Below are 11125 nucleotides of genomic sequence, written 5' to 3'. Positions count from 1 at the left end.
TGTATTAGAATAGGAAGAAAAACCATAATCCATTTCAAAAGGCTGTTTACGATTCAGATATAAATAATGTTTTATATTGCTAGATTGTGAACACTGGGCTTAATGTTGCAATCATTGCTAATGTTATGAAGCTCACTCTTTTTAAATTAAAAACCGATTTATTTAAAATTGAAATTAAATCATAGTCAGAAATTAGAATTTTGGATTACTGCCAGGCTCTGCTCACAATCCCTTTTTTGTGAAGAAAACTTTAATTATGTGGTTGAAGTATCTACTGCTGCTCAGGAAAGCCTTTAACACTCCACTTTTCCCCAAGTTTTTTATCCAGTTTTCCATGGACTCTGAGCAGAGCATCACCATCTACGAGATGGGGAAGTTTGGTGAACTTTGTGTTGTTCCAAACTGAAAAGGAAGATTTATCTCCGAGCCTTTCTGAATTTCTGAACAACCCGGGGGAGAAATCCACCCACAGTTTGCAGTAACAGACCCTCCCACTGCTTCCAGAGCTGCAAAATCTCCTGACCCACATTCCCCTCGATGAAAAACAGAAACAAAGGCAGGACCCCAAGACAAAGAATGAAACACAAAGCACAGAGCAGGGACTTTGTGAAAACACTGCATTTTGGGGTGCTGCTCTCCCAGCACTTTCCAGTGCACCCCGTTTCCCATGGCTGGGGTAATTAATCACCTGTTTTTCCCCAACACACACAAAGTTGTTGGCAGCCCAAGGTAATCCTGATGCAAACAGGACACGATCCTCAGTGAAAATGTTCTTTTCCAACCCTGCTCCTTTGCCTTGCCCCTTCCATTCCATACTCCCCCTTTTGCCAGGATGACTGACTGGGCTCCCAGCAGCTTTGGGAGCTCTTTCCCCATCCCCAGGCAGGGGCAGGATCCCCCAGGAACACTTTTCCAGCAGTAAATGGGATAGAGAGGCGGGTGAAGACCACCAAGGAAATACCTGGTGTAACACACCTCAAGTCTTTTTACTGTATCAGCAGCACACAAACAAAGTTCCTGAGTATAATTCTATTTTTTCTAAGGAGGAAAATACAATAATAAATAGGCAGAAGCAGCCCATTATAATTTTTAATCGTCAATCTCCATCTATTACAATTCAACAGAATAAATCTGCTGGTTTTGCTAATAAGCAAAATATTCCATGGCTATAAAAACCTTTTTTTTTATCCCCCTACTTCACTTCCAGATGTTAAATGACAAAATAGACTGAGCTTATTCAATAGGGATGATTTGGAGCTTCTTTACATTAGAGCACAGGAACAGTTTTTAGCCAAACAGATCATCAGTCACATTTCCTTCCTGGAAAAATAGCTCTTGTCAGGGAAAGGAATCGAGGTGGGGTCACACGGAGCGGCCCCAACACGGGTATGATTGCATCCAATTCCAGAGCAAGATTTAAAATATCATTTCTAATAAAAGCACTCAGCCCTCCTAATGAAAAATCAAGCAACACAAATCCAAGTGTTAGGGAATTCTCCCCGTGACACCGGCGGCGCCGCCGGAGCCCGGCCCAGCCGCGGCCCCGCTCCCACACACGTCGTTACCAGCCTTTATTACACAATTCTGATGGCAACAAATTATTTGGAGATCATCTTCATAAATTTTGCATTGAGGTGGCTGTGCCACTACCTGGAATTGATTCAAAACGCTTAAGACACTCAATTACTTTTTAACACTGTTACCCGGTGTAACGACATCGCCGCCGCTTCCCTCGCATCTGATGATGCAACATCATTGTAATTGATTCATTTTCTCAATTAAATAAAGCTCCTGTGCTCTCCTCTCTGCAATGCCACCGAGACTCCCCAGCTAGATGGATTGCCTCTTCTCCCTGCCTCGGATAAATCGCTGGTGAGGCCACGCTCTGCTCCTCCCTTCCCTCCACAAAGCTGCAGCCGTATTTTTCAACTCGGGAGCGGGGCTGAACTTTGCTGTGTTTATATTAGGCAGATTTTTCACTGCTCAAACCACGTTGTTTACCTTTTTTTCCCAGCTCCCATTACGGGCCAGCTTCAACCACCATAAACCAAAGGCAAGCACAGACAACTTTACGGCCGGGGCTTCTCCTCCTGCCCACAGTTCAGGGGAAGGGAAGCAGCAGCTTTCCTGAGCGTTAGCAGCTGCGCCAAAAGGGCTCCTCAGAAAATGCTGCCCCGTTTTTGTCTCCTCCTCCAAGCGCCAGGATTCTGTGCATTACTGGGAGATGAGGGGGTTTGGAGGCAGGTTCACCTTGAGGGAGCCCAGGGCACCTTGGGTTGGGAGAGCTGGGAATGTTCCCCTGGAGAAGGGAAGGATCCAGGGAGAGCTCAGAGCCCCTGAAAGGCTCCAGGAGAGGTGGAGAGGGACTGGGGACAGGGATGGAGGGACAGGACACAGGGAATGGCTTCAGAGTGGGAAAGGGGAGGTTTAGATGGATTTTGGGAAGGAATTCCTGGCTGGGCTGGAATTCCCAGAGCAGCTGTGGCTGCCCCTGGATCCCCGGCAGTGCCCAAGGCCAGGCTGGACACCAGGGCTGGGAGCAGCCTGGGATGGTTGAAGTGTCCCTGCCACGGCAGGGGTGGAATGAGCTGAACTTCAAGATCCTTTCCCAACTAAAGCATTCCAAGACTCCACGATCATTCCCCCTCAGAAAAGTCACTTTTAGCCTCTCAGCACCAAGACTCTCCCTCAGCCATCTCTGAGCCCAGCCCACCACCAACACCTCCTGCCCAGAAGCTTCTCCAACCTTTCCAAAAGCAACTGAAACAGCCTGAACCTGCAGAAATAGCTCTGCTATTTGATATTTTTGAACCTGTCTTGTATTTTCTGTGGATTTACCTACTGCATGTGACAGTTCATGATTTGCAGAAACGGGGAAATGATGAATAAATCTGCCCCATTATCAGAGTATTTCTCAGGCCACGGAACACCAGCAGAACCTGGATAATCCACTCCAGAAAGCACAATCTCCAAAAAGCACTCTTTTTTCCCCCCAAGGTTGGTTAAAAATGCCAAAGTTTGTCTCCTGCTTCATCTCCTATTTAATGAATGCCTCTGGTTATGAAAGGCAACTTCTGACAGACCATCAGGTTATTTCCTGTCTCCATGGAGACCCCTGGGCCGGGAGGTGGCTGAGAAGACCTCTCCCATCCCTTGCACATTGCAGCCACCAGCACAATCAAGGAAACTCGAATGAATCCACCCCGGGTAACTTGGAGGAGTCACCAGCTACAGCTTTAATTTTCGCTTTTACTCCCTGGAATTAGGACTTGCCCTGGAGCTCTTGTTTGAGAGATTTGCAGGTGACCCAGGGTTAGATCTTCCCATAGCAGTTAACAAATTTTCTCTTTACATATATACTGCTTTTCAAGCTCCTGATAGTGTTTTTTTAATAGAAAAACCCATCTACCAACAAATCATACAGTTATGGTTTTTAAGGGAGGCTTCATGCGACAACATTTATTTTCCTGTGGATTTTAAAAGCAGATAGAAGTTATTTTTCATCTGCACAAATGAGGGTTAAGTTTTAAGAGCAAAAACTAACATTGTGTCCTACTGACTAAAGCTTTATCTCTGCCCTGATATAAAGGTAAAGGAATATCTAAATATTCTGGTTTCCATGGGGGCTTCACCACCATTCCACAATTCCTGTGAAATTAAAGGATGATCTTCAGATATATTTTACAATTTCTTGCAAAATTGCAATTGCTGTTACTTCTGCAAGAAGTCAAAGCACCAAACCAATGAGAATGACCCCCCCCTAATTTGTTCCTGATGTTCTAAACACCCTTCCTCATCCCCATCTGGGGACTTTGCAAATGGCCAACTTCAATCACTGTCACAAAACATTAAAAAAAAAAAGGAAGAAAATTATTTCAGAATAAAAAAGACAATTCACAACAACCTTAATATTAAATATATTCTTACAATTATATTACGCTGCTTTTCCCCGAGGTCTCCAAACAAATTTATATAAAGAGATTATTTCATCCACCATTGAACTGCAGCCACTTCTCAGAGAAATCTCTTTACCAGAGTTTAGAAACACAATTCAACAAAGTGGGCATGGAAAACTCCACACTGTTGGAGGGATTGTGGTGACAACAACTCCTCCCAGCAATAATTTCTACACCAGAGGAGGACCAGAACACCCTGACAAAAACATCCCTTGGTCAACAGGAGTAGGGAAAAAGAAAAAAAACCAAATTTAGCAAATTGCTGTTGAAAATTTTGGAATGATTTAGGTTGGAAAAGGTCTCCAAGATGACAGAGTCCAACCATCACCACAAACCTGTCTGCAGGCCTTGTTCCCAGCACCACAAAAAGTGGGAGAGGAGAACAAAGAAGGGTCCAGCAGACACCAAACAAGGAACTGGGCTTTGTCCACCCAGATCTTGCTCGGTGTCACCCAAATGACAACAGAGGAACAGCAGGAGAACCTACTGGACACCATGGGAGAGGGAAAATGAGCACAACTGAGCAGGAAGAAAATAATGGAATCCTCGGAGGGATCCACAAAGTCCAAACCTCCCAAAAAACCACAAACACCATGGTGGGATGTCCAGCAAGGACAGGCTGAACCACCCCAGGTGATCCCTCCTCCTGCCCTGTGCCTCAGCCTGGGCATCCCAGGGAGCTGTGGGAACGTTCAGAGGAGAACCCCACCAGTCAGAAATCCAGGGAGGCCAAAAGAACCTGGAAACAGAGCAAGGACACCATAACCACCACCCCTCCCGCATCCATGACCCGTGCTCATTCCACTCACACCTGCCCTCAAAGCCTGCAGCACGGAAAACCTCTCTAGGAACAAAGCAGAGGAACAAATCTGAGGAGCTGAGGGCCTCCAGCAGCAGCAGGGCTGAAGAGCAGCAGATGAATTCCCATCAGGATTGTCCCTGCTCCTGAGGACACCCCTTCAGGTCCCTTCTGGCCTGGAAATGAACAGGTAAAATGGTGATTGCTGAAATGTCTCACTTTTTGAGCCATCTAAAAAAATTCAGTTCCTCTGAGGAGCTGCAAAATCAACTGTGATCACTGCAGATGGCTGAAAGGGAGTAACCCAGAGCAACAAAAATTTGGGCTCATCAGGGGAGTTTTCTACCCAAGCTGAGGCACCACCATCCTCCTGTGTCACTGGACTGCCCACGGAGGGTTCTGCTGCACTCTCAGGAATGAACCCCAAATTTCCATGGGCTTGGCAGAAGAATGGATGCTCTGAAGATGAGGAAACACCTGCCCAGACCCCAAAATGATTCACTCCTCATCTGGGGCTGGAGGTTCCTCGCTGTGCTGAGCAACCACCACCCAGCAGAGGAGGAGATGACCCTGCTCCTGGGGGAACACATTCCTGAGCCCCTGGCACAGCCCAAACCCTGGGACTGCCGTGCCCTTCTCCAGAGTGCCCCACCAGCCCTGAGGAGCAGGAACTGTGGGGAACCACAGCTCCAGGCTGAGCTCTCCCAGCTGCAGCCCTGCCCAGGGAACGGGCAAAGGAGCACCAGGCTTGTCTCTGGTCATCTCCTGGGAGCAAACTGCTCCTCATCCAGGCCAACAGAGCCTGGGCTGAGGGATGCTGTGGCTGCCCCAGCATCCCTGAAGTGTCCTAGACCAGGCTGGAGCACCCTGGGACAGTGGAAGATGTCCCTGCCCATGGTAGGGGATGGAATGAGACTGTTTGAAGGTCCCTTCCAACCCAAACCAGTCTTCAGTGATGATAAAATTGCAGCAAATGCAATATTTCCTGATGGCCTCCAAGGGCCACCTGAGGCACCCCAAGCACACAAATCCCTCTGCAGCCTTTGTGCCTAAGGGAAGCTCCAATCCAGGCCTAAGGTCCCATTCAGGCAACTCCTTCATGGGCATCACGACAGGAACGGGATTTGGGACAGGAGTTTCCTTCCAAGCCCTCCAGGGACATCTCCCATTCCACCACCAACTCATGCAGGGGATCCTTCTAGATCTGCAAAAATCTCCCTGCAGGCATTTCAGTATTTCTTGGAAAGCTGGAATGGTTTGGGCGGGAAGGGACCTTAAAGCCCACCTTGCTCCACAAAAGACAGAAGAAATCCTGGAATAAATTTGAGCCCAGCTCCCTCAGACTGCCTGAATTCTTAGGATTAGAGATTAAAAAATACACATCAGCCTTTCAAGATCCCAAGCCAATACTTCACTGTTAAAACATACTAAGATCATAATAAAATTTCCTATAAAATCATTATATTAAAACTTATAAAATTTTACTAGTTACCTCCATTTCCACACTTGACCATATTATTTAAACATTAAATTTACACTTAAAATATATGAAGATATTATATATGAAAAATATATCAAATATATGAAAAATATATTAAAATATATGAAGATTAAGATAAATAAATAAAATTTTTATCTTTATATTCCAGATTCCTAACAGATCCTTTAAACATTTTTTCTAAAATCTCTCCATTTTCCAAACATGAAAGCACCTCTGGAAAAATAAACTAAATTCAAATTTTACAGCAAGTTTCTAACAGGCAAATCCAAGTTCAAACTAATTTCTGTCTGGAGAAAAAAAATAAAGCAAAAAGTATCTGATGTAAATTATCAGGAATGATCTATGTGAAACCTATGCTAAGAAATTAGGAAGAGTTTAAAACAATAGCAGACTACTTTAAATATTGCAAGTGATTTCTGGAATATATTCTAAAAGCAAAAAGATTTGCAGAAATCTGTCATATTTAAGATATTACCCAACAATTTCATTCACTATTTTGGCATTAGCATTTGAACAGTGTTTAATGTCTTTTAAATGGTTCGATGTAATGATAGATCTGGAAGACAAAACATTTCTTTCTTACCAGGAAACATGCTGTAAACAACCCTCAATTTATCCTCCCCAAAGAAATGAATGCTTAAAGGATGCTCCTGCCAATGGAAAAAACAACACTAAAATGGTTATTTCGCATCCCAACTTTAACTAAATATTTTTTCCCTTGACAAGCTGCTTCCATTTAAATGAAGCCAGGCCGAATTTGGTCAATAGTATGGATTGCAGAGAACAAAAAGAACCTTAGACCGTGCTAATGCAGGGATCAGAAAGCAGCAACTTCATTTCAAGCCAGGCAATTATTTAGCAGACTAAGATACAGCAAATAAATCCACGTTTTCCAGGGGAAAGCTGCACGGGAGCTTTCGGACCTGGAATGAAATCTCACGCGCAGAGATCGCGGCGAGGGCAGAGCTGGCCGAGGAGAGGAGAAAAATGAAACCTTGTGAAACCCCTCAGCTTTGGGACCAGAAATAAAAGCATAACAGTGATCATGATGATGCTAATAATCTGAAAAAGGGCGAGGTGTCCTGCTGGAGGAAGGAGCCGTGTCCCAAGGCCGGGGGAGGCTCATTGTCCCCAGCCCCCGAGCAGCAGGACCCAGCTGAGCATCCCGCCCGGATCCCTCTGCATTGTCCCTCCCAGGCTTTTCAAACTCCGGGATCTGGGAAAAGCACAAACCTTTCCCTACCAGGAGGAGCAAAAAGCTGTTTGTTTCCACTGGTTTGTTTTTTTTTTTTTTTCCCTCCCTGTTATGTTTTCTCAGGAAGCAAAGCCACGGCAGGTCCACAGCGAGCGCTTTCCTGGGCTGTAAAATTCCCTATTATCCACTTCTGCTTCCTTTTGCTGTGGGATTTAAGGATGCCTCCTCCTTGAGACCAGGGATATGTCATCATTTTGTTGGACTACCAGCTCTGACAGCCTTGTCTCTCCCAGTTTGTGCTCACAGTGCTGGGAAAAGAAAAGGGAGAAAGCTGAGAGGGAGAAAAAAAAAATCAAGGGGAAAATCCAACTATGACTAAATTCTTCCCTAATCTATTCCTGTTATTTCTCCTGCTGCAAAAATAAACTCTGTATATAAAAAAGAGCCTTAAATTAAGGTCTCTTGCTCCCAGTGCATTTTGAAAAGAGTTATTTGAATCCTTGGCTGATCTATTTTAACAAATATCATCTCCCGCGTCCATCACTCCTCCTGTCTTTTTGATCTCTTTTTTCCTACTTATCATGTTCTTTATTTGAAACAGATTTTTAACAGATAATCTCCGCCGTTATAACAATATCTTGCTCGCATTTTATTCAAATAATTCTTAAAAACAGCTTAAAAAGCCGTTTGGAATAACATCAAGCTCTCCATCAATCAAACAGCAAAAATTCCGCTGGCGGTTGTATAAACATCAGATCAACTCCGACGTCTTCAAGGATTTCAGAGCAAACCATAAAAAACTCCATTAACTTCTGACAAAGAATGCAAATTAATCACAACATGGGGTGAAATGAAATTAAAGGCTCTTTTCTAATCAATGACAAGGCAGGATGAAATATTTGGTGCCGGGATGCTCCCGATTTTTTTCTTTTTTTTTATTTTTATTTTTTCCCCCCGCGTGGAAAAAGGGGGATTCACCCGGGGTGCCTCTTTAGCCCTCCCCATCCCTACAGCGATCTGCTTACAAGTCGCCCCAGCTCCACAAAACACACTAATCATCCGAATCTCAGGTGCATCCAATTTGTTATTCACACTCTCCCGGTGCCAAGAAAAAAAAAAAGGAAAAAAAAAAAGGAAGGAAAAAAAAAAAGAGAGAAAAAAAAGCCTGGCGTAGACAGATGCACCGGGAACCTTAAATGACAGTTTTGGCCTCCGGAAGTGCGATCGCTACAGCAAAATCTAGTACAGCCTCCAGGTGAAATGTCTGGAGCTCCATATGGAGCAGGGAAAATTAACAACAAGATGAAAATCGCTGTAGCAGCGGGGAGTCGGAATTTAACAAAAAAAAAAGAGAGGGGAAAAAAAAAGGAAAGGAGGAAAAAAAAAAAAGGGGAAAAAAATTTTAAAGATGAGGCAAGAGAAGTAATAAATTAATGGGGTGTGAAAACATTCAAAGCTTTACAATACCAGGGGCAGTATTTGCTCAGATTTGGGGGGGAGCAGTGGGAGCAGCAGGATGGGAAGGGGGGGGAATGAGGGATGGGAATATTTTTGGTGCTTTTTCCTTTAAAAAAAAATAATAAATCAGGTCGTTTTCATAGGAATTATTAAGAGAAGGCTGGGATTGTGTTTTTCTAAATGTAGAAGTGTGGTGGTCCTGCAGCTGCTGGATGCTGGGCAGCTGAGTGCTGCCTGCTCCTTTGGAATATTTCCCTGATGGATGCACCATCCTTTTCACACCCTGCTTTGTATAAAGTTTCACTACAAGCCGAGAATATTTAGTGGGCAATTCTTTTCATTTCTCCTAAACTGCATTATCATTAAGCAAGGCATTGCCCCCACCGTGGTTTTATTGGTGGGATTTCAATCTCTGGGATTCTCTGTGAGGTTTGGTCGGATCTTCGGGGTTCAAATCTCAAATTTAATTAAATATTCGAGGTGCCGTGGCCTTTTGGGGTATCTCTTCTTCTTTTCAGTTGTTTATGTAAAATCAAAATAATGTAAATTAAGGTGAAACTTCTAAAGGAAAATTTAAAACTCATTTTCCTTGTGTGCCATCCCTAAAAAGCTGGAGGGGTAATGGACCAGCACCCTTGGAAAAAGGGTTTCCTTTATTTTTTTAATGTTTATGTAGAAAATAACTCAATTCAAGGGTATTTGTGAGCACCTGCATCATTCTTATTAATTGAGTGATGCAAATAAATCCAGGGTGAATTTGCCCTTAAAAAGTTAGTTTTGTACCCAAGGAAAATCCTACAAGCATCGTTCCTCCCGCTTCAAAAGGGACTTTTACATTTTACAAAAGCACACTCCAAGACCATGACAGGAAAACCAACAACAAAACAATGAAACGCACCAAAAATTCAGATATTTACTCCATTTTAAGTCTTAGGAGTTCCCTGTGCAAAGTTTTTAGAGCAGAAAAGTCAGTTCTGAGCATCCCTATTTGTTATTTCCCTGCTCAGACCATTCTCTTTTGCTGTTAGAGGCTGGTTATGAAGATTATATTTGTATATTGAGATTATGAAGATTTTATTCTGTATACAGAGACAGAAAAATATAATTAGAGGTAATAAATATCTATTAACTCTAAACACACCTGTAAGGAATTTACTAACACAGCTCAAAGTGCTTTCAAGAGAAGACTTAATTGTAAAGATTAATAATGATTAATAAATCAGCAAAATAAACACTTATAAAATAAATACTTATCAGAGATGTGGGAAATGAGAAGTGGGAAGTCCTGCCATGAAAATATTCTACTAAAGGCCAGAAAATGAAATAATCATCCTTTAGTTTTACTGGCAGATTGCAGGATGTCCTGAATTTCCACACTGCAGTGATTTCCCCCTATAAATCTTCTTCATTTAAACTGAATTTACACACACCATTTGTCTGTGTCTTAAAAATAAAGAAAAAAAATACATTTTTGCAGCTGCAGCTGGAGACAAACATCCATTTGTAGGAAATTTCAGGTGTTCTCACTCACGTGGCCACACTCTCCATTTTCACAGGGAGGCAACTTGGAGGTTTTTAGGGACAAATTCAGAACCAGACGTGTGATTAACTTCATCCCCTGAATAACCCCACTGAAGCGAGGAGGAATTTCTCAAGGAATGAGCAGAATCAGGCCCTTACTAGGAAAACAGAGATTAAAAACCCCCTATTAATTATCCCCCTAACCAAAGAAGGTTTCTAAGGGCTCTCCTGCCCAGCACATGCCTAAAATACATAAATTCCCATAAAATCCCTTCTGAAAAGCAGTTGCTTGAAAAGCTTAATAGCCACATTTTAAAAGTTTCACCTCCTCGACTGTTTTGCATTAAAAAATATATACAATTTCATGGACTACTGCCTTGCCAAATATTCTTTCACAAACCCGATCTGCTTTTTAATTAGAACAGCAAAAAGCATCTTTAAACTTGGCAATCATGGTTTGCTCCCAGTTCAGGGAGGCATTTTTGCCTGGAACCACATGGAATGTCCACGTTCCAACCTCCTTCTCCCTGCTCTGACCAGTCCATCAGGTTTATTTTGAATTGTCCCCTCACAACTTTGGATTTTAGGTTATAAAGCTCCTAAACACAACCACTGAGAGCCTCAGAGCTCCCCAAGCATGGAGGGCTCTTCAACACAAGAGTTTCTTTTCCAATCCTCTCCTCCAAAAACACATT

General features: G+C 43.2%; 1 protein-coding gene across 14 annotated transcripts in view; it reads right to left on the bottom strand.

Annotated features, from left to right (window-relative positions):
• MAP2K5 (mitogen-activated protein kinase kinase 5) overlaps window positions 1-11125 on the bottom strand; it is a 123120-nt gene that overhangs the window by 35048 nt on the left and 76947 nt on the right. The window contains exons 18-19 of one of the 14 annotated variants that reach the window (XR_010347732.1): window positions 7490-7759; window positions 6379-6906 (exon numbers count right to left, since the gene is read on the bottom strand). The exons of 10 other annotated variants lie outside the window; for them this stretch is intronic. Coding sequence is in view for 2 of the 4 variants with exons in the window: in XM_064389339.1 (XP_064245409.1) it covers window positions 7664-7759 (96 nt within the window). In the remaining 2 variants the exon portion in view is untranslated. Of the gene's footprint in view, window positions 1-6378; window positions 7760-10570; window positions 10589-11125 lie in introns of those variants that run through there. 3 more of the 14 variants (XR_010347731.1, XM_064389339.1, XM_064389348.1) reach the window with 3 other exon arrangements.

Source organism: Passer domesticus, chromosome 14 (assembly GCF_036417665.1).
Source record: "Passer domesticus isolate bPasDom1 chromosome 14, bPasDom1.hap1, whole genome shotgun sequence".
Lineage (NCBI taxonomy): Eukaryota > Metazoa > Chordata > Aves > Passeriformes > Passeridae > Passer > Passer domesticus.
The sequence above is the reverse complement of the archived record's forward strand: the minus strand, read 5'-3'. Positions and strand labels throughout refer to the sequence as shown.